The sequence below is a fragment of the Pan paniscus genome, chromosome 18, assembly GCF_029289425.2.
Source record: "Pan paniscus chromosome 18, NHGRI_mPanPan1-v2.0_pri, whole genome shotgun sequence".
Classification (NCBI taxonomy): Eukaryota; Metazoa; Chordata; class Mammalia; order Primates; family Hominidae; genus Pan; species Pan paniscus.
Window position 1 is genome coordinate 91,378,479 of NC_073267.2, and position 23,505 is coordinate 91,401,983.

Sequence of the window (23,505 nt, forward strand, 5' to 3'; positions counted from 1 at the left end):
CTGGGTCGCCTCCTGGTCATGGGAGCCTCCCTGGGGAAGAGCCACTCCTAGTGTCCTAGAGATGTGGCCCCAGGCGCTCTCTCCACCAGGCTGCAAATCCCTTCCCAAGCTCACATCCCCCAAGTCGTCATCCAGCCCAAGCTGAGCCCCCAGTTGCACCCCAAGGCCTTAGTACAAGGCTGCAGCTGGTCCTCGAGCCATGATGGACACTTAACTCCTGTCCCATGCATGTGCCAGTGCCTCACTTACTCACCTTGGCGAATCCTCACAGCCCTGAGGAGGTGCCTGTGCCTCCTGTTCTCCCATTTTACTGATGTGGAAACTGAGGCTGAGGTTAAATCACTCACTCAAGGTCACACAGCTGTTCAATGGCTTAGATGGGATTTGAACAGAAGTCTGAGTGAGTCCAGAACCTGGGACTTCAGCCACCGGGAGTGTGGCTCCCAACTGTACATGCACGCATGTACACAGACGCACGCTACCCAGACACTTCTCACACCTGATGTGCACTTGGGAGCAGCGCCCCGGCTCCCACCTGTTCTCGTGGCGCATCTGGGTAGAGCCTGGGTGTTGCTGTTGCCTGAGGCTTGCGTGACAGCTTTCCACTTTTCCCCAAGTCTCCCATCACCACTAGGGTTATGTGAATTGGCTGCGCGTGATGGCTCATACCTGTAATCCCAGCACTTTCGGAGGCCGAGGCGGGAGGATCACTTGAGATCAGGAGTTCGAGACCAGCCTGGCCAACATGGGGAAACCCTGTCTCTACTAAAAATACAAAAATTAGCTGGGCGTGGTGGCTCAGGCCTATAGTCCCAGCTACTCAGGAGGCTGAAGCATGAGAATCGCTTGAACCCGGGAGGCGGAGGTTGCAGTGAGCCGAGATGGTGCCACTATACTCCAGCCTGGGTGACAGAGTGAAACTGTGCTAAAAAAAAAAAAAAAAAAAAAAAAAAAAAAAAGATAATGTGAATTGACGTCTGACTAGGCAGGCCCCTGTTTCTCACGCAGAAGGGCTGATTGCCTCATCCTGTCTTGCACGTCATCAGCACAGCCGCTGTCAGACCATCTCTCCCAGGCCCGGTGTCACACTCAGGACTGACCCGCTTCCACATCTTCCCCAAACACACTGGTCGCTGTGTCCCCTGACTTTAAACTTGAGGTTTGGAAGCCCAGATCTGGCCTTGCACCTGACTCCCTCACTCTATACAGTGACCCTCCGAGGTGGCTCCTGGCTGGGCCTGTCCCCTCTAGCCCAGCTCATCCCTTGGTCTTGAGGGAAGACGTTGCCCTTGAACCCCACCCCACCTCCGTTTGCCCGTCTAACCCCGTCTTGGCCACCTTCCTCCCTCTGTCTCCTTTTCGACCTTTTTACGATCACTTCAAGGTCAGCGCCCCCCGCTCCTGCCAGTTCTGACCTTGCAGTTCTCCTCTGAGGCTGCGTCCATCTTCACGCAGCCATTTTGGCAGCTGTGGCCAGGCACATGGACAATCCTGTGAGCCTTGCCAAGGCATGGTAGCTCAGACATCCCAGTGCTGTGCCACAGCTCCCAAGGGAGGCTTCCTAATGGCTGCAGAATCGTCCGCGAAGAGGCTGGGGCCATTTACCAAAGGCCTCTGCTGTGGTTGCCGTTCGGGTCGTTCCCAGCTTTCCTCAATTATAGATAATGCGGCCATGACCGTCGTGTATCTCAGCTTTCGCTTTATTTGAGTTACTTGTTTAGGGCAGATTTCTAGAAGTGGTTACTGGGCCAGAGAGGAGGGGTATTTTTAGGTGGCTCTCACCACCTATTACCTATTTGCTCCCAAAATAATACTTTCTGCAACGCTTCAGGGCCAGACTGCCCAGATTCCAACCCTGATCCACTTCCTGCTGGCTGTGTGACCCTGGACCAGTTGCTTTCGTCTCTGGGCCTCTTGAGTCAAATGAAACCAAGCTCACCAGTTTCTTACGGGGATTAAATGGGTTCACAGCTGTTCAGTATTGAGAACAGCACCCGCCATGTGGTACCCACTCAGAACATTGATTCTTCTTCTCTGATCTACAAGGACACAGAGGAAAACAGGCTCTTGGTGTCGGAGGATGCTAGGAGACGGGGCTGCAGAAGACGGAGGCACATGTGTGGCACGCAGGCCACCGACTCATGAGCCCAGGGCGGGCATCACCCATCAGCCACCGCATGCTTTGCCCTGAGGCAGAGCTCTTCTCAACATAGCCCCTGCCTGGCCACCCAGTTGACAGAGGCAGTGACAGTGTCCCCCGTCCTGCGTGAGTGACCGCCCAGGCCCGTGGGGCGAGTGCTCCTGGAGGCCGGGTCAGTGCCACTGGCTCTGCTGGCTGTGCCTCCGTGGGGTTTTCTCACAGAAGCTTCTGTGGAGCTTCCAGGCAGGCACCGTGGGTCCATTCTTGGAGGGTCCTACCTTCCGAGAAGGAAGGCAGAATGGTGGTGGGGCAAGGATGGGCGGGAGTCGGCCTTGATCCCCTTCCAGGCCCAGCCACCTGCCTGCTTCATCCAGGTTGAAAAGGCAGGAATTCTATCCAGATTAATTTCTGGCACTCAGTCAAAGAGGGCTTTGTGACCTCTTAAGAGGGGATCAGAGGGATTCAGTGGAGAACTGTGAAAGGAGGGGCTTTCCCCAGAGGCAGGGGGCCCAGCCCACTCCAAGACTGCAGGAGGGGCCCTCAGTGGGAGGTGCAGCTGGTGAGTCCAGCCTGGCAGCCTCTTTGTGCATGTGTTCAATCCAAATGGGAAACCTTTTGGGGCCAGGCTGCCAGTCCCCCACGAGGGCCACAGTCTCCAGCATCTCCCAGCCACAGCCCAAGCCCCACAGTGGGTCATCAGGGACCCCATAACTAGTAACCAGGGCTGCTTCAGGGATTGCAACTAACAAGTGGCAGAGGGCCGGGAGCCTTGGGAAAGAGAGCTCATGTCTCGCAGGCTTTCGTTACAGTAGAGGGAGAGAAAAACAATTACTAGGCACCTACTAGGGTCGGGAGCTCTGCTGGGGACTTCTCAAAATTTGGTTAGGCCTGTCTTGAAGGAGGAGCTGAGGAAACAGAGAGGCACGTCCAGGATCACACAGCTAGAGACAGGCAGGGCTGGGAATTGAACCCAGGGGACAGGAGGAGGATGGGCCTTTTGGCCTCTTCCGTTGGAGCCCACAGAGCCGCCACTTTGCCTAGCTGGAGCTATCTTTGGAAGAGACACAGGACGTTTTCGAAATAAACTTCTCATTGAAGGATAAAATACATCTAGAAAAGGGTACAAATCAAAAAGAGTTACCATTCACCTGGGCCCCTCCTCCCCACCATGGGCAGCCACTGCTATCCTGACTTCTAGCGGCATAGATGAGCTTTGCATATACTTGAACTTTATCTAAATGGACTCAGACACTCTGAACTCTTTTGAGACTGGCTTCTTATGATTTGTCTGTGTTGTGTGTAGCAGCAGTTTGTCTATTCACTTTGCTGGGTGGTGTTCTGTTGTATGGTTAGACTCTGTTAACTTGTTCATTCTATGGATAGGTCTTTCCAGTTTGGGGCTGTTACGAATAGACCATTGTAAACACTCTAGTGTACGTCTTTTGGTGAACGTGTGTCCACAGTCCTGTTGCGTATATGCTTGGGAGCTGAATTGTCATTCGTTGATGCTGCCCTGCAGTTTTGCAAAGTGGTTGCACCAGTGTATACTTGCACCAGCAGTGTGCAAGAGCCCTAAGACACAGAGCATTTAAAAACTGGCACTTATGAAGCTTTTTAAAATACCGAAAAGGACAAAGAGAACTAAGAAAATTCCCACTATCCCTAAATCTCTCTTAACTTCTTTTAAATTGTAAAAAAATCAAGCTATTACCTACATGTGACAAAATGTGCATGCCCTAACTGTTGAGTGTGAGGGAGTTCTGACTGCTGTATTCACCTGAGTAACCACCGCCTGTATCTCCGTCACCCAGAAGATCTCCTCGCACCCCTTTCCAGCCAGTTCCTTGTCCTGCCAGATATCCCCTGCGAACATTTAACAAAAATAAAATGCACGTACATAGGTGGTAGTCCTAAAAAGTATAGCAAGGTATAAAATGAAAAGTTGGCCTCTACTCCTTCAAGTCCATTTTCCCCTAGGCAGTCACTGTTAGCAGCTGCACGGGGCTTCTCAGAAAGTGCTTATGAATATTCCTTTGTAAACACCACGCAGACTTTATCATCCACGCGGTTCCGTTCCGTGCTCCTTAATATATGTCGCAGCAGTGTCTGAAGTAGCACACAAATCCACACCATTTTCTTTTCTAGTTTCATAGTCTTCCCTTCAGGCAGAGTTTAAGGTGGATGGAACTTTAGATCCTTTAGGAAAATGCTGTCATCCACATAGGGAGACTGAGTTTCTGACAGGAAGGAGAGGTTTATTGAGCATCTGCTGTCCACAGGCCAGAGGCAGTACAAGGCGGTTTGCTGCCCAGGCCTCGCAGCCCCCCAACCCGGAAGCGTGTAAGCACACTCCAGGGACCAGGGTGGAGTCAGCTGCCCCTGGCTACAGAGCTGGGAGGTGGAGATCCTAGGTTTGCACCATGTGCCTGGGTCACCAAGCCTTCCCTTGCACTCCCCTGTCCCTGGCCAGGGCTTCCTCAGCTCTACATAAGGGCCAGCCTTGGGCTTTGGGACATTCAAGACACCCCCACCCCCACCTTCTGGGTAAAGGTCTTTCCTGAGCCTCAGAAATGACGCATTACAGCGGCTTCCCAAACTGCCAAGGAAGAAGTGGCGTTTGTGGGTTGTCATCGTTTCTTTGGGCAAGGAAGGGGGCACCCGAGCGTTCGTGTGTCATCCAGCGCAGGCTTTGATGAGGCTGATGAGTCATCGAGCCATACAAGGAAGTTTTTCTTGTAAACGGTTTGTGGGTGAACTTGTTTTTTGCCCTTAAGGCAGAATTTTGTTTTTCTTTTTCTCGCCCTTTAAAGACAAGTTTTTAAAACGTAAATGAGAGGCAGCGTCTTGATGAGCAAGATCTTTTGTTCTGCAGGCGTCTGCAGTGGGTCTCTTTCACAGCCAGTGGTGGGCAGTGGAGGCCCCTGAGCTGGGTTGCTGATCTGCACTTGGGGCACACCTTGGCCAGGTGTCCAGCCTGGAAGAGGGAGGTGGCCTGCCATTCTTTTGTTGGCCTCCAGGGCTCCCACCTGCTGGCCTGTTGGCTCGGAGATGAGGCCACACAGAGACTTTAAAAAGAGCAGTGCTTGTCCCCACAGAGGAATTAGGCCCTTACTTCACCGAGGGATCATCAGAAAATACCCAGCGGGACAGCCGGCTAACTCTGGAAGGAAAGGTGTTTGGGAGAGAGGATAATTGACCGGGAGGTGATGCAGAACGACTAGGGCCCTGAGGGCTGTTGCCCACATTCTGCTCCCCGGAGCACCCTGGTGCACTTTCAGAACCAACAGACTGTTTTGCAGAAAGCCTTGAGAGGGACAGAGACCCCCTTTCAGAGAAACCGAGGCCACTCCTAATGGAGCTTGCTGGCACGTGGCAGCAGAAGGCCAGGGTGGTTTATTTCCAGCGGGGGCTGGCACATGCTTGGACCATTCCCTTTGGAAAACTGGGCTGAACCTGACCTCTGTCCAGGAGTACAAGGACCTTAGAAAGCACACCGCAGAGGTCGGGGCCAGCCTGACACCGGCTGGAGGCAGGAACAGACTCAGGCAGACCATTCATCATGTCTGTTGACTTTTGAGACTTTTGTTAAAGTCTGCAACCAATCTTCCATCCAAGAGGGTCCTATCATCCCAGGCCTCCTGGCCACTGCAGACGCAGGGATTTTGAACCGGTAGCTCAGTGGTTTTCAGAGTGAAGTCCCAAGACTAGCAGTATCTGCATCACCTGGGAACTCTCTAGAAATGCCAGTCTTCCGTTTCACAAACTCTGAGGTGGCAGGATGAGAGCAGCAAACTATTTTAACATACCCTCCGGGTGACTGTGATGCACTCCAGCGTTTGAGAACCACTGCAGTAGTGTGAAGAAAGGGGAAAGAACAATAAACATCTATTGAGTGCCTACTGTTTTCCATCTACTTTATTTTCATTATTTTCTTTAGGCTGCACAGTGTCCCTGGGTTTTATATCTCCATTGTATGAACACGAGTCTGACTCTCAGATTAACCTTCTCATGCATCCAAGCTGGAATTCAAACCCAGAGTCTGCTGCCTCCTTCTGTAACCATTTCACCTTCTTACTGGGTTTCTCATAGCCTGAGATCAAGCATGGATGACTAAACGTGTCCATAGCTTTCGGGTTACTCTGCCAGAATCCCCTCTGTTTGTGCAGGTCACTTAGAATTCACTGTGGTGAACACCATTGAACTCACTCCTAGGACGCTGGGCTTCTCTGGGTGAGTAGAGTCCGCTGCACGAGTGTCTGAGGAGCCGCCTCCCCAGGGAAGGCAGGAGTGCGCCTTCTCCTATATTCAAGCATGACAGCATTACCTGGCTTGAAACTCACATTAGAGACTTACTGAACATTAATTTATTAAAGAACAGGATCCTTCTCCAGGATTCTCATGTTAAGGCCCTTTGTAGTAGGCGCCGGTGACTCCCACCCAGAGGATGCAGCTGGGAAGGATGGAGGCTTCCAAACAAAGCCATGAACAGATCAGATGTCCTTTGAAGTGCTGTAAGCACTAGATAAAGTTCTTAGTAAAATAAACAACAGAGGCCCCTGTTGAGATGCTACCGTCTTGAGGCCTGGCAAGGGAAATCCTTATTTGGGATAGAGAGAGTTCCCTTTATCAGGCCCAAAGGAAACAGAGCCTGTGGTGTCCCTCACTGTATTTCAAAAGGGCTAGGAAACTCGCCTGGGGCTGCCCGCCTCCCACACCACAGAGGAAGAGCAGGCTCTGGTACAGTATTTGCATTTTTTATTTATTTGGTGGGTTGCAATTAAGCAGAGTTGTTTCCTGAAGTGCCCTGAAAATGCCACCTTATATTAATGATTAATAAGAGGTGTTCCCCACCCCCACCCTGTAGTCTTTAATGTGGGGTGCAAATTGCTCTTTCACTCTGGGTGGCCTTGGTCAAGAGGGGAGGGCCAATTACTGAGGTTCAGAAGGCCAAGCTGGTGGCCCTGTCAGAAAGACCCTCAGGAGGGTTGGCACACAGGACAGAGTCAGGGGGAAGGATTTGGTTGGCTTCATTTTAATTTTTTAAAGGTATATCCTACCTCTGCTTAATGACCCTTGAAGTGGCTTAGAAAAGCACACAGACTGGGAAAATCGATACGAATTGATCTGGAGTGACACCCGCCAGGTGTTAGGAGGGAAAAGCCAGATGCAGACATAAGTATTATGCAATGCCATTTGTGTAAAATGAAATGAGGACCCCACAAAACCTGTCTGTATCGTGTTGGTGCAAAAGTAACTGCAGTTTTTGCCGTTGAAAGTCTGCTGCCAGACAAATATATATTTGTATTTGATTATCCATGACCATGGAGAAAGAGATGAAATGATAGACGTCAAGGGTCTGCAAACGATCTGGCCCAGCACCTGTTTTTATAAATAAGGAGTTTTCAGGGTGGCGGGGACAGCTCTGCCCGTTTGGGGGAGGGGGACACAGCTGTGCCCATTCCTGCTGTGGCATTAGGCTGGCGGCAACAGAGGTGGCATGACCCACAAAGCCTGGACTATTATTATTTGGCTCTTAGGAAAATGGTTTGTGGACCCCGATATATAACATAGTCTCAAATTTTCGGGGCTTACATGGTGAGCATGGAGTTAGCATGGATTCAGGGGGTGGCGGGAGGGAGGGCAGTGGTAAGGTTAAAAATAAGAAAGCCAGCATGTATGATGCAGCTGAAACTTATGTGCAGTTTTACATTGGGCTGGGTGTGTGTTTGTGTGTGTGAGTGTGTGTGTAACTAGGTTGTGGGTGGGTGTGTGCACACACGCGTGCACCATGATACAGGTGTGCGGGCCATGAGCCCTCCATGCTGGAGTTCTTGTCCTCTGTATGATTTTGAATTTTTCAAAGAACATGCACTTGAAAAATCGGATTATCCATCTACTAGACCACTGAAAAGTCAAAAGTAGTAAGATCTCAGATGCCTTCCAGTTCTCTTTAAGAATATGGGATTCTGGCCCGGTGTGGTGGCTCGTGCCTGTAATCCCAGCACTTTGGGAGGCTGAGGCAGGTGGCTCACCTGAGGTCAGGAGTTCAAGACCAGCCTGGTCAATGTGGTGAAGCCCCATCTCTACTAATAATACAAAGTAGCTAGGCGTGGTGGCAGGCGCCTGTAATCCCAGCTACTAGGGAGGCTGAGGCATGAGAATCGCTTGAACCCAGGGGGCAGAGGTTGCAGTGAGCCAAGATTGCGCCACTGCATTCCAGCCTGGGTTACAGAGTGAAACTTTGTCTCAAAAAAAAAAAAAAAGAGTATGGCATTCTGACTAATTTAAGAATTCTGGGGAAAGATACAATATCACCGTCATGATTCCAATTTCTGAAATCTTTGGAGAGTTTTTTCCTTTATTTCTCTTTAATTAAATGCACAATGCATGAACGGCTTCCTGCAATAATTTGAAACATTGCAGATAAAGCTGAGCCCTACCCGTTGGTCCTCCCCCGAGCCACTTCCGTCTCCAAAGAAGACAGCTGTCACCAGCCGGACTTGGTCCCCACCCCCCACCCCCTGAAGCCCCGTGAATTAGATCATATATATGTGTATGTCAACATAGATTATGCATGTATTTGCTACTGTACTTAACAGCATGTTGTACAGGTGGAATCCACGGCAGATCTTGTAACCCTCCTTCCTTCTTTTTAACTGCTGTTTGCTGTTGCACTGTGGGGGCCACAGTGTAAGCACTTCTCTATTGATGGACATTTAGGGGGTTTCTGGTCACCTTTTTTATGTTTTTTTGAGACAGAGTTTCGCTCTTGTTGCCCATGCTGGAGTGCAATGGCACAATCTTGGCTCACTGCAACCTCTGCCTCCTGGGTTCAAGCATTTCTCCTGCCTCAGCCTCCCAAGTAGCTGGGATTACAGGTGCGTGCCACCATGCCCAGCTAATTTTTTTGTATTTTTAGTAGAGACGGGGTTTCATCATGTTGGCCAGGCTGGTCTTGAACTGCTGACCTCAGGTGATCCACCTGCCTCGGCCACCTGAAGTGCTGGGATTACAGGTGTCAGCCACGGTGCCCAGCTGGTCACCTTTATTTTTTCTAAGACATTAACTGTCTTTAGTCAGTGTCCTACTGAACTCAATAGGTGTCATTTATCAAGCCTGAAATGTGACATTTAATTCTCCCAATAGCTCCAGGATGCAAATGCTACTATTACCCCCATTTTACAGATGAGGAAACTAAGGTTCAGAGAGATGATGTAGTTTGCCTAAGGCTGCACAGCTCATAAGAAGCAGAAAAGAAATTCAAGTGTAGATCTGCCCGACTCTCCGTTTGTGATGATGCACACATCTGCGAGCAAAAACACGGCTTGCTTGAGCCACTGAGCTCCCAGGAGTGTGCAGGCTGGTGGGGGAGGCAGCTGGCCCATAGGTCGTAGAGTGAGCAAAGAGTGATGAGGGTAGTAAGTTGGCATGCTGAGCATGGGGCTGGGACCTGCCAGCCTCCCTGGCGCAGCAGAAATTTATTTCTCATGGTTCTGGAGGCCAGGAAGTCCACCATCAAGGTAGATTGGTGAGGGCTCGCTCCCTGCGTCACAGAGGGTGCCTTCTCGCTGTGTCTCACATGGGAAGGGGTGAGGGAGCTCCCCCAAGCCTCTTTTCTAAGGGCACTGATCCCATTGGTGAGGGCTGCACCCTCATGAACTAATCACCTCCACGAGGCCCCACCTCCTAACACCCCCACGCTGGGGATTAGGTTTCAATAATGAATTTTTTGAAGATACAAACATTCAGACCTTAGCACTTGGCTTGTGGCCCCCTCACTCCGGTGTCTGCCTCCATGGTCACATGGCCTGCGCCTCCTCTGTCTCTCCTTTGTACTCCTGGGGATACTCGTCACTGGATTCAGGACCCACCAGATAATCCAGCGTGATCTCCCCATCTCAAGATCCCAAACGTGGGATGTTGCATTCACAGATGGCAGGGGTTTCATGTGGACATACCTTCTTTGGGGCCACCAGTCACCTCATGACCCAGGCAGGAGTTTGCCTCTCTTAGTGAATGTGTCTCCGGGCACAGCCCTCCCCGCAGAGCATCTTGACACAGGAATGAACAGAAGAAAATCCCACAGCTCTTGGCCCACCCCCACCTGCATGGGACTCTCTGAGGGGATGGTGCCTGGGATTTGATTAAGGAACCCTGAGAAACTGGCCGCATCCTTATCAAGGCCAGAGCATAACACGCCCGAGGCGACGCTCCTTATTGTCCCTTCTGTCACCTCTCATCCCTCCCCTTGTCCCTCTCCTCTCCCCGCTCTCCCTTCTCCTTGGAGAAGACCCTGGCGGCTTCTGCCTGCACCTGAGAATGTTTTCCCCTCTTTCCCTCTTTCTATAGCCTGTTCAAAATCTTAACATAAAAACTGCTGACCTGGGTGTTCCTGCCCCACTTCAGCCTCCTGTGGGAATGAGGGAGGTGCCACCTGTCCGCACAGCCTCTGGTCAGCCTCAGAGCAGGGAATCCAGGAGGACAGCAGGGGCGGGCAGGCTGTGTTGAGTTTTAGAATTCTGAAAGAGGGGCGCCTGTTCTAGTCCATGAGGAAATGCACTGCTCCAGGCCCACCCCACACCTGGCCCACCCGTGCAGGCTGTTTTTCCACTGCACTCAGTTTTCCTGGAGAAACAGCCCCCGCCGGGATTAGGGCCGTGTGAAGACCAGAGAGCCTTTCCAGAATGCCGAGGGAGAGTCCAGGATTGTTCCTGTGTGTGTGGCTCAGTCCCTTCAAGGACCGGGGCTCAGGACCAGGGGGTGACCCTGAGCCAGAATCCTGGTTCCTATAGGGCCGGCTGTGACCTGGAGTGGGTTACCTTTTCCTCTGTGTGTTGTGGTCTTCAAGTCTGTAGAATGGGGGTTGCACCTGTTAACCCCGGCTGCACCACATTCAGAACACCTGGAGATCTTAAATATTCTCTTGTTTAGTTCGGTGAAATATGCATGAGGCATCGTTTGAACCAGGTTTAGGTGGCAGTTCAGTGGTTCATTCACGTTGCCGTGCTGCTGTCACCACCATCCGTCTCCAGAACTTTCTCCTCTTCCCAAATGGAAACTCTGTCCTCATTACCCCCTCCCCCAGCCCCTGGCATCCACCATTCTGCTTTCTGTCTCTAAGAATTTGTCTACTCTAGGGACCTCATATGCATGGAATCACACAAAATTTGGCCTTTTGTGGCTGCCTTATCTCAGCCTAATGTCCCCAAGGTTCATTCATAGTGTGGCCTGCGTCAGGATTTCCTTCCTTTTTAAGGCAGAATAATGCTGCAGTGGATGGGTAGACCACACCTTATGTCTCTCTTTATCCATTGGTCGACCTGGGTTGCTTCTGCCTTTTGGCTGTTACGAATGACGCTGCTATGAACATGGGTGTGCAAATGCACTTTTAAATATACCGGCGCTCAAAAAAGTCCTGATGCATAGGTTCTGCCCGCCCGCAACACCAGTCTGATGGGATTGTCCTGGGGTTGGACTCCGTTATTGGAGTTCTAAGCCCCTTGGGTGGTTTTAATATGTAGCCAGGGTCAAGAACCCTGCCTGATAGAGTCATTTGGGGCACACATCAGCACGGGGCCCAGTACATAGGAAGCCCTGGGCTGTTGGCTGGCGTGATGGTGGCTGCTGGTGTCGGCTGATGTACAGCTTTGTGTGAGAGGACAGCTTGGGGCCGGAATCCTCCCCCATGGCTCCTCTTTGCCAGGGACCCTGTGCGAGCCCCATGCTGACGTCCCTGCCCGAATTCTCCTGGAAGTTCCTCCTGTAGCCTCCTGGGTCCCCAGGTGGCTCCCTCTGACCTCACTGATGATGCAGGTCCCCAGGTGTGCCGTTTCTGACGCAGGGCAGGGCCAGGGCTTATGCAATCGGGTAATGGGCTGGAGGCGGGCCTTAGGGTGGAAGTCAGTGTTTCTGTCCCCTGCTGCAGCAAGAACAGGATAGGACATCAGGCCCCCCCAATTCCCCAGGGAAAGAAAACCCAACCAATTCCAAACCCAGCTCCCACCTTCTCAACCACAGTTGCAGAGGGCCCTGCTGCCTTCTGTGAAATGACGGGGCTGGACGGCTCAGCTCGAGTCACCACAGCAAGATGGCAGACTGACTGGGACCAGGCGTCCTGGGGTCAGTCCTTGCTTGCTCCTTACAGCTGTCTGGGCTTCCAACAGCTACTATGACAAATTTCCGTAAACCGTGTTGTTTAAAACAACAGAAATTTGTTCTCACACAATTCTGGGGCCAGATGTCCAAAATCAAGGTGTCAGCAGGGCCACATTGCTTCTGAGACTCTAGGGGAGGGACTTTTCCTTGCCTCACCCAGCTTCTGATGGTGTCCGGCTATCCTTGATGCGCCTTGGCATCCAGGCTCTGCCTCCATACGTGGAGGTCTCTCTGGAGCGTGTGTGTGTGTGTGTGTTTGTGTGTGTGTCTCTCTCTCCACATGGCCTTTTTATAACGACGCCAGTCACTGGATTTAGGGCCAACTGTAATCCAGTATGACCTCATCTTAACTTAATTACATCTGCGAAGACCCCATTTCCAAAGAAGGTCGTAGTCACAGATACCGGGCTTAGGACTTGGACATATGTTTTGGGCAGACACAGTCCAACCCACAACACCAGCTGTGTGACCTGGGCAAGGTGTGAGCCCCTCCTCTCCTCTGCCGCACGTCCACCATGAAATGAGGCTTGTGGGTGAGAACCTTGCTTTTTAGAGGGCTCAGGAACATCTGTGTCACCTGGAAGCTGCTTAATGCAGATTCCCAGGCCTCGCCCAGCTCTGCTGAGCTGGAATCTGCATGGTAACCAGACCCCCAGGCAATTGCTGTGCACACGAATGAGAGTTGCAGGGTAGGTGAAAGGATTTGGTGCAGGGCCTGGCCTAAAGCAGCACCTAACGCATGTTAGCCGTCAGTGCCATTTTCATTCTCCCCACTGCCTGTTCTACCTGCAACAAACACCGAGAGCACCTTCCCTGGGTGGCTGCAGTCACCATCCAACACATCGGAGGAACAGATGAGATGTCATCCCTGCCCCCAAGCAGCTCCTAGCTCAGCGAGGAAAACAGCTACATACAATTTTTTTTTTAATGTGCTCAAACAGCATCTGCATGATGATTGGATTTTGCCCACGGTGCAGCTGGCCTGAAGAGCCAGGTAGGATGTGGTACTCAGCTGGGAGCCTGACACCAAGGCCAACTCATCTCCTTGCCAGCCAGGCACGTGGTTACCTAGGCAACCAGCCGATGCCGCAGAGACAGTGGAGCAAGACGCCCGCCTGAGTTCCCGCTGTTTCCCTGGAAGCGGCATTGACCACAGGAGGCCACCACCGGTGGGCACTTAGGCGTTCTCCCCTCTTGCAAACAAATTGCCCATCTCCCCAGGAGCTGGCTTTTCAGGCAGGTGTCCACTGGGCACCCAGCTGCACCAGCCTGCAACTGCCTTTGGGAAGCCGAGGAGGCGAGGCTCAACTCTCCGATTTGAAGGCAGCAGAATCATTGATCAAGGCATAGAGGTGCTCAGGTTTGCCTCTCAGAGTGGCATGATGGTCAGGTGCTCAGGATCCAGAGCTAGACCTGGATCCCAATTCTGCCTAGCTCTTAGTAACTGCATGACTTACCTCTCTCAGCCTCGATGTTCTCATCTGTAAAATGGGACTTACATTATACCACTCACCTCATTTAGTGGATGGGATGATTTAAAATGTATTTATACAAAGTGCTTCACACAGGACCTGGCCTATGGAGTGCCCTTCAGAAGCGATGGCTTTTCCGCTGTCTTGTCACTCGTCATTCATCAAAACCCAGTGTGCATGCTTGCTGTTCTTGGAAAATGTCAGCCCTTGATATGTAGTAGCCATTATGACTGTAATGAGTAGTTTCGTTAGAATGTTCTATGCCCTGTCTCACCCTTCAGCCAGACTGGGAGTGTGCAGTGGGATGGTTTGTCTCATCTCTGTATCATTTCCCCCACTCCCTGCCCCTCCGCAGAGACAGTGCCCCACTCAGAGTAGGCGTCCCTCCACCCACCTTGAAAACATGAGTCCTGAAGGGTAAGCATTGATTAATTCATCAGTGAATTAGTTGGACCAGCAGGTAACAGAGTTCAGTAATTGTGTGGGGTAAATTGGGGTCCCCTAAAAGACCCCTTACACCCTGTGCTGTCCTGTGGCAAAATTTAAACTGATTCAGTGCAGTTGAGGCACGGGGACAGGGCAAAAAGCAACAATATATGTGCATAGCAGCACTATTCATGATAGCCTACAGTGGAGACAACCCAAGAGTTCATCAGCGGATTAACAAAGAAATTGCAGTGTATCTGCCGGGCGCGGTGGCTCTCCTGAGGTCAGGTGTTCGAGACCAGCCTGGTCAACATGGTGAAACCCTGTCTGTACTAAAAATATAAAACTTAGCCAGGCGTGGTAGCGGGCGCCTGTAGTCCCAGCTACTCGGGAGGCAGAGGCAGGAGAATCGCTTGAACCTGGGAGGCGGAGTTTGCAATGAGTTGAGATGGCACCACTGCACTCCAGCCTGGGTGACAGAGTGAGACTCCATCTCGCGAAAAAAAGAAAGAAAAAAATTGCAGCGTATCCATGCAGTGGACTGTTAGTCATGGAAAGGGGTGAAGCAAAGCTGCCACAGCCGGATGAACCTTGAGGACGGTATGCTAAGTGGACAAAAGGCCACATTGTATATGATTTATACGCAGTGGAAGACACATTTTAACCCACAACAGTTTTGGCAGACACAGTTCCACCCACAACACAAGCTATGTGACCTGCGCAAGGTATGAACCTCTCCTCTCCTCTGTAACACGTCCACCTCGTGGAGGAGAGGAAGTGAGGCATGTGGGTGAGAACCTTGCTGCTTAGAGGGCTCAAGGACATCTGTCTCACCTGGAAGCTGCTTAATGCAGATTCCCAGGCCTCATTGTGGTCACAAAAGGACACATAGTGTATGATTCCATTTATATGCAATGTTCAGAATAGGGGAATCCAGGAACAGAAAGTGGATTGGTGGTTGCCCAGGGGCTGGGGGAGAGTACAATAGGAAGTAACAGCTTAAAAGGGTTTCCTTGGAAGTGATGGAAAAGTGTTGGAAATAGTGGTGGTGGTTACACAACACTGTGCTGAATGCCACTGAATTGTTCACTGTAAATGGGTTCATGGTGGCCAGGCGCAGTGGCTCACACCTGTAATCCTAGCACTTTAGGAGGCCAAGGCGGGCAGATCATCTGAGGTCAGGAGTTCGAGACCAGCCTGGCCAACATGGTGTGAAACCCCATCTCTACTAAAAATACAAAAATTAGCCGGGTGTGGTGGTGGGCGCCTATAATCCCAGCTGTTAAGAAGGCTGAGGCAGGAAAATCACTTGAACCCAGAAGGCAAAGGTTGCAGTGAGCCGAGGTCATGCCACTGCCTGGGTGACAGAGCGAGACTCTGTCTCAGTAAGTAAATAAATAAATAAATAAGGTTAATGGTTAATTTTATGGTGTGTGAATTTTACCTCAATGAAGTAAATCTATATGTATGTGTATATAGTGATGGCAGCCCCCTGGTGCCTCAGACAGCCTAGTTTCTCAGGCCAGAGTGATGGGCTGTGACTGGTAAAGCCCCTGTGTGATTCCCGGAGGCACTAGGGTTGTCCCTACCAAGCCTGGGGCAAGAAAGGAATCCCAGTCAGAGAGAAAAAAATAGTGTTCAATCTAATCCCAGAAGCACCATTGACCCTAAAGCCCTGACCTGTAATGAAAACGAACGAAACATGCATTTACAATATTTCTTTAAAAATGAGATGTTGGGGGTGTCACTTTCTAGTTAAGTTGAGTGTCTCCTCGTTATTTTATACTCCACAGTTAGATCACAGATGCCCTCCAGTCATGGCGGTGCTGGTGCCCATGTGTTTCACTGGAAATGTGCACAGATAATTGGGACAGTGTTGCCTCCTTCCCTGGGAAATTGTAGCCAAAGCACCGAGGCTGATTTTGTGACATGGATTGTGTGGGCTAGCAGACGTGGGGAATAAGGCCGGGGGGCTGTGTTTGACCCAGGGTGTCTCTGTGGGGAGTGCAGCAGCAGGGAGCTGAGAGGTTATGAGCGGGTTTTAGGTTGATGGTGAAGACTTGGCGGCCAAAAGGGCAGTTTGGGGGTAACACCCATGGGACAGTCATGAGGCCTGCCTTATATCTGAAGGTAATGTGACAGTCTCTGATGCTCACAGGATTGAAGGGAAGCTATTCTGGAGGACTCAAGAAGGCCAAAAATGCTGCCTCCCAAGTGTCCAGTCCTCCCGGAAGCCATGGCTTGCTGGAGATAGCAAATTATTTCCTACACACTTAGCATCTGCAGCCATAGTGAGTCTTGAATCAGGGAAGCCAGAGAAGATAACCAGCCAGCCATTGTCCCCGGGTGTGCAAGGCACAACTGGGGACATTGCACCTTGATAGACCTTTTAAGAAAATTCCAAGGCAGGGTCCCAGTGAGATGGGGGCTTGGAGAGGGGGGTCTCCCATGGGAGGAGGTAGGCAAGGGCCCTTTCCTCGGGCCGAACGCAGTGCCACACACATACTAGACCTCAGCATCGATGGGTGGAGGCAAACACACATGCTCCTGGGCCCGCGGGGACGTGATGACAGGGACACCAAGACTTTCGGATAGCACTGCCCGGCAGAGCATTCTGCGATGATGAAAATGTTCTCTGTCTGCACCACTATAGTCACCACTAGACACAGCTGGCTACCGAGTAACTGTAATGTTACGATGTGATCAAGATGCTGGATTTGTAGTTGTATTTCATTTTAATGAAGTTCAGTGTGCGTAGCCACCTGGGGCTGGTAGCTTCTGGACTAGGCAGCTCCGCTGTAGGACCTGCACTGGAAAAAGTTTTCAAAGCCGGGCTGGGTCCTCCCTGGCTCCTATTTCCCTGTGGGGTCCTCCTCCACTCTGCAGTGCCATGGGCGCGCCCATGCAGCGTCCTCTCTTCACGACAGGTGGTGGGGAGCATGCGTGCTTGTGTGTGTACGCGCGCGAGCCCCAGAGGCTGCGGCAGCAGCAGAGCAGCAGAGCAGCAGCCCCTGCCTGGCGCGACGTGCTTCCAGTGCATTCTGAGTCACTCCTCTCCTGGCAAGGGGCACATTCCTGCTGACGACTTGTCTCCCATGGAGGAGCAACAGGCTCTGCTTTCCCTGGCCTGAGAACCCTGGCGTATGTGCTTGCCTCTGCTGGGAGAACAGTTGCCAGAGCGATGGCAAGTGTTGCCCAGGTAACGTCCCTTCCTTGACAAGCAGAGAGGGTGAGGACAGCGCTGGAGGGGCTGACTGTGCCACACGGGAAGCAGGAGGCTCTGCCTGCTGTCTCTGCTTGCCGCTGGCTGGTGGGGCTTGGGCTCGGATGTGGGGAGCCCTGCTGAGTTCTACCTCCCTGGACTACTCCTTTACAGAACTTGGTAGGTGAAAACAATCAGATCTGCTGTTTAGCCAGGAACTGAGCTAAGTGTTTTATATATTATCTCATGAAATAGTCACAGCAAGCCTTTGACAGTAGTTATTCTTATCCTGATTTGCAGACAAGGAAACTGGTGCAAGTAATAGACTGTAAGTTTCATGAGCACCGGGGCTTGTCTGCTTTGTTCACCATGGTTATCCTTAGTACTTAACATAGTGCTTGGCACGTCATAGTAGATCTTCATGGGATGATTGGATGGAAGGGTGAATAGATCGATGAGTGAGTGATGGAAGTATGGATGGTAGATGGGTTATGAGTGGATGATGAGGTGGGTGAAGGATGGATAGTTGGGTGGGTGGATAGTTGGGTGGGTAGGTGAATGGTTGGATGGATAAGTAGATGGATGAATGAATGAGTGGATGGATTAATGGATGGATGCGTGGGAGGGTGGATGGATGGATGGATGGATGGATGGATGGATGGATGGATGGATGGATGGATAGATGGATGGGTGGGTGGTTGGGCAGATGGATGGATGTGTGGGTGAATGGTAGGTGGGTGAGTAGATGATGGATGGGTGGATGGATGAAGTAGAGCTTAGATTTGATCTGGAGTCTGCTCGTGAAGCCTATACGCTTCGCCACTGAGCCATACTACCTTTGGTTTTGTCTGATGACTACCTCCCTAGGATAGCATTTTTTAAAAATAGCATTATTGAAATGGAATCCACATACCATAAAATTCACCCACTGTGAGTACACAATTCAGTGATCTTAGTAAATTTATAAAGTTGTACAGTCATCACCACAATTCAGTTTTAGAGCATTTCCACCATCTTGAAAGATGCCCTCATGCTTGTTTGCAGTCTCATTCCCGTTCTGTGCCCCAGGCAATGAATGTTCCACTTTCTGTCTCTGTGAAATTGCCTTTCTAGACATTTCACATAAGAGAAATCATACATTATGTCTTTCTTATCTGGCTTCTTTCCCTTAGTGTAGTGGTTATGAGGTGCATCCATCTTGTAGCATGTGGTTAATTCAATTCTTTTTATTGCCAAATACTGTTTGGTTGAATGGCTATACCACATCTTGTTTATCCATTCATCAGTTGATGAATTTAAGTTGTTTCTGTGAAGAATGCTGCTATGGACATTCTTGGGCATGTCTTTGGAGTTTGTTTCTCTTTCTCTTGGGTAGATTTCTAGGAACAGAATTGCTGGGTCATATGATAAATTTATGTATAATGTTTTAAGAAACTCTCAAACAATTTTCCAAGGTGGCTGTACCAGTTTACCTTCCCACCAGCAACACACAAGATTCCCAGTTTCTCCACACCTTTGCCAACACTTGGCGTTGTCTGTCATTTTCTATTACAGCCATCCTCATAGGACGAAGTCGTATCTCTTTATGGTTTTAGCTTGCGTTTTCCTGAGGGCTAATGACGTTGAGCATCTTCTTTGCATGCTTACTCCTAGGCTGGAATTTGACTTTTAAAGCCAGATCTTGGCAAACTTTTTTCTACAAAGGGCTAGATAGCAAATATTTGGGGCTTTGTGGGCCACATTGGATTTCTGTTGCATATTCTGTGTTTATTTTCTGTCACAACTCCTACAGTTTGTGAGACCATTCTTGGTTTCATCGAACAAAAACAGGCAGGGGGCTGGGTTTCACCGCATGCTATAGTTCACCAACTCTGCTCTAAGTCAGCCCCTTTCTGTGAAAACACCAGGTCGTGTGCCCAGCCACAGAACAGTTCCAAGGCCCCTGTGTACTCCCCACTTCAGAAGAATCCAGTGGCCTGTGGGGTCCATGCTAGACAAACCACCAGGCCACCCACCCCACCTGGCAAAGCGCACTCAGCAGGAAGACCATATTGCAAAGCTGAGGGCCAGCCTCCAGGGAGCCTGGAGCAGGGATTCCGGAGGCATCCCTGTCCCAGCTCCACCATGATTCATCACCTGATGAGCTCATCAGAGTTCCTGGGATGAGGCATGCTAATTTGTCACCTAGGGAGGAGGGTCAGGGCCCTGTTGATCCTGGACAGGTCTCTCTCATCCCTGTGGCCACCCTGACCTGGGGCTCAGAGCCTCTTCTGGGAACAGGGGCCTGCCTGCAGCCCGCACCCACAACGCCGTAGCCCACCCTCCCCTTGCACCCACAGTGCCGTAGCCCACCCTCCCCCCGCACCCACAGCGCCGTAGCTCACCCTCCCCCCGTGCCCGCAGCGCCGTAGCCCACCCTCCCCCTGCTGCTTCCACCACCTTCTGGTTACCTGGCCTCCACTCTCAGAGCCTTGTGGGCTTGTTTCTGGATCTTGTCCTTGTGTCACCAAGCATTCTTGACACTTCTTCAGGATCTCTTGGCAAATCCGATATCCTCTTCACCCGACTCTGCTGGCCCTCACTGATGTGATGGAAAGAGCTTTGCAGTGGCCAGAGCCAGTTTTCACTCCTGAATTGTCCCTTTCTAGCTGCTTGACTCTGGGCAAGTCTCTTGACCTCTCGGGGCCATGATAGGCTTCTGTGCACAGAGAACACCAACAATCCTCTGGCAGAAGCTGCGGCTGGCCACCCCGTCAGCATCGCGTGAGGGCTGCCAGCTGTGCACCAGGAACACCTGTGACCCTGCAGAGCGCATGCTTTTTTCTGGCCGTGGGATCACTTTGGCCTGGGCACACGGCAGTCAGAAGCCCTGAAGAGTTGGCCAGGCGCAGTGGCTGCCGCCTGTAATCCCAGCACTTTGGGAGGCCGAGGCGGGTGGATCACGTGAGATCAGGAGTTCAAGACCAGCCTGGCCCACATGGTGAACCCCATCTCTACTAAAAATACAAAAATTAGCTGGGCGTGGTGGTGCACACCTGTAATCCCAGCTTCTTGGGAGGCTGAGGCAGGAGAATCACTTGAACCTGGGAGGCGGAGATTACAGTGAGCTGAGATCTCACCACTACACTCCAGCCTGAGTGACACAGCAAGACTCTGTCTCAGAAAAAAAAAAAAAAAAAAAGCCCTGAAGAGTTTAGGGAGCTAATGGGGAAATGGCCAGCTCTGTCACTCTTCAGGAGCGCCAACTCTGAGTGTGATCTGCACTGTCCCCTAGAGCCCCCAGCAGGACTGAGCCCTCATTGCCCATATCATGTGCTTGACAGTGCCCTGTTTATTGACTGTCTTCTCTTGCCCGTCTCACTTCCCCACTCTCCCCACCAGTATTTCCTGCTGTTCCCTCTCAGATCAGTAAGCCATTTGCAGTCAGTCCCTTGTCTCAGGGTCCTCCCTATGACAAGCCCCCAACTCATGGGATACTGTGAGGATTGAGTGGGATAAAGCTCATAAGAGCTAGCACTATGCTGGCACATGGTATGTCCTCATGAAATGTTAGCCCTTGGTACAAGCCCTGGGACCTTCTGGCTCTGAATACAGCCTCTGCAGACTCTCCCTTGGATGCCTGTGAAGCAAGGGCTTGGGCCCTCCCGGGAAAGCTGTTGTCCTCCCTCCTCGAAGGAGGGGAGCTGTGGATGAGCTGAGGCTGGGTGTACCGACCCCGAGGACTCGTCTCTGAAACTGCGTTGGTGCCAGCATTGCCCACTGGGTCCTGCTATGCCTCAGGCTGGTTGCCTCTGCATCTTGAGTGGCATCTGTGTGTGGAGAACAGGAGATTGTACTCATGGCCACCCACCTCAGGGCTGGTTGTATTTTGCAAAGTTTAAATGAGACTTCGCTGGAATGATGTTCACCAAATATTAATGGTGGCTATTTCTGGGTTGTGGGATTTTTGAGGCCTTTTAAAACTTATCCTCTTCTTTGTGCTTTTCAGTACAGTTTAGATTTTTTGCAATGAGCATGCATCATCTTTAGCAAAAGAATGAAGTCATTAATCTTTCAAAAGTAAATAATGTGCAGCTGATCAGAAGAGTCCACTTAGAGCCCAGACTCCATGCAAACGTAAGACACGGGTATGGATCACTGTGGTTTGCTTTGGGGCTTGATATAGGGTGGATTTTGTGTGATCATTTCATGGTCTTTTAAAAATTAAACAATTCTCTGGGTACAAACTAAAACCACAGACTCTGAGGCTCAAAGGAGCATTCATCCTCTGGAGCGGGTAGGGTTCTTGCTTCAGACATGTTGTGTTTTGCACAGATATTTCATTGTGCTATTCAGGCAGCATGTCCTGCTCACTGCACTAGGACAGGGCGGCTTCGGTTGACAGTAACTAGGAAGGAGGCTGGTTATGGTTCCAGAGACGCCTCAGTGGACTGGGTGCGTCTCATCGTTAATGAAGTTCAGCCAGTAGTTACTGTCACCATCATCAACATCGACAGCATGTTTACTCTTCACTGTACACTCACCCCCGACAACTTGTCACGCGTTTCTTCCTGTCCTCGTAGGGTCTCCAATGGCTGGCAAGTGAATGTTCCTGGTCTTTCCCCTCCCGCTCCCTGGGGAATGCTGGGCTGCCTTGGCCTCCTCTGCTCTGCTGGGCCTATGAGAAGAGCTGATCTCTTTCTAATTCTTGATGCGCAATGGGTGAATGGGCAAAGAACAGTAAGACCAGGTGCTGGAAGGAGGAAAGAAAGGTGGGCAGGTGGGTAGATGAAAGAACTAGAGAGAAGGAGAAAGGAGGAGCAGAGAGAGGAGAAGGGAGAGATGACGGGAAAGATTTGGGGTGATGGGCGGGGGGAATGAAAACCGTCTTTGGTGTGAGTTCATGGGGGCGACACCAGTGGCAATGAGTATATCAGAGGCCCCAGAAAATCATGGGGTGCGGGAAAATAATGGAGAGGAGGAAGATGGGATGCCGTATTGGCCTAGGTTTTACATTTCATCTCCTTCAGTTTTTCAAGAGACAGATTCCGTCTCAGCGTTCCTTTTTGTTACTCTTGGCTGATTTATCTGGACTTGACTTTTGAATGCGGCTCCATAGAGTGGACCACATGGGTCCAGGATGGGTCAGGGTTACAGATTGAAAGAGGTGCCAGTATTTTCCAGCCTGACTTATAGAACAGGACCCTAAGGCTCAGAAGGTGAAAGTTTTCTAGGAAGAACCAGATCTTTCCGACTCAGGTCCACCTCCCGTCCCACCAGTGTGCCTCACCGACAGAAGTAACTGTTCCACTTGGCATGGAATGTGTCCCTCAGATACTTCCTTGATAGCGGTGGGTCCCACGACCACTTGATAATTCCTAGCTCAGAAACTAAGCGGTCAGGGAGGCTCTGGCAGCTTCTAAGTTTCTGTTTGAGCCTTAGCGGTTCAGCAAGGGACCCTCCTCTCCCCCCTCCTCTTTCTGACTTTGGCTCAGAGATTGTGACATGTCACCCCAGCTGGCTGCTGGCACGGTAACACTAAAATTAGGCTCTCCCTAAGGAGCAGAGCACTTAATGAAGGAGTTCATCCAGTTAGAAAGTCTCTCAAGCAGGCCGGGTGCAGTGGGGCAGGCAGCTGCAAAGGCGGGAGCCGGGGCGGGGGTGGAGGGAGTGCTTGGCCCAGACCTCCGCCTTCCGAGGGCCTCCGTTTCCATGATGTCAGAGAGGCGGAACTAACTCTGCCTCAAATCCAGGGAGGCAGCAGCCCCTGCCCCAACCGCTCTCTGGCTTCGACACAGCGCCCAAGCAAAGGTGAGAGCACTCTTGTCTTCCTCACCAGGTGGATACGGAGGGCAGTGCTGGATTTCCCGGGGGAGCATTCCAGGTTTAGTCCCTACCTGGCTGGAGTCTAATTCCTGGCCTTAATCCTGTCTGTCATGTTCCCTAGCTGACTACCTGTCTTCAAGCGACCTCTTGGGATTGACATCGGCGGAAACAGTGCCTTCACCTCAGAGAAAGCCCCTTTGTGGACTGACCATTCCCACTCTTACTGCAATTGAATCCTTGGGGAATGAGTTTGGCAGAAGATATGATCTAAAAGAGAAGTCTCCCCCTTTTCTTTTTGAAGTCAT

General features: G+C 51.2%; 1 protein-coding gene across 4 annotated transcripts in view; it reads left to right on the forward strand.

Annotated features, from left to right (window-relative positions):
• Positions 1 to 23,505, forward strand: part of CMIP (c-Maf inducing protein) — a 268,332-nt gene that overhangs the window by 183,864 nt on the left and 60,963 nt on the right. Inside the window, exon 1 of one of the 4 annotated variants that reach the window (XM_034940796.3) lies at positions 17,246 to 17,392. The exons of 2 other annotated variants lie outside the window; for them this stretch is intronic. In XM_034940796.3, coding sequence (XP_034796687.1) covers positions 17,375 to 17,392 — 18 coding nt within the window. In that variant the 5' untranslated portion in view covers positions 17,246 to 17,374. Of the gene's footprint in view, positions 1 to 17,245; positions 17,393 to 17,455; positions 17,576 to 23,505 lie in introns of those variants that run through there. One more of the 4 variants, XM_034940798.3, reaches the window with a different exon arrangement.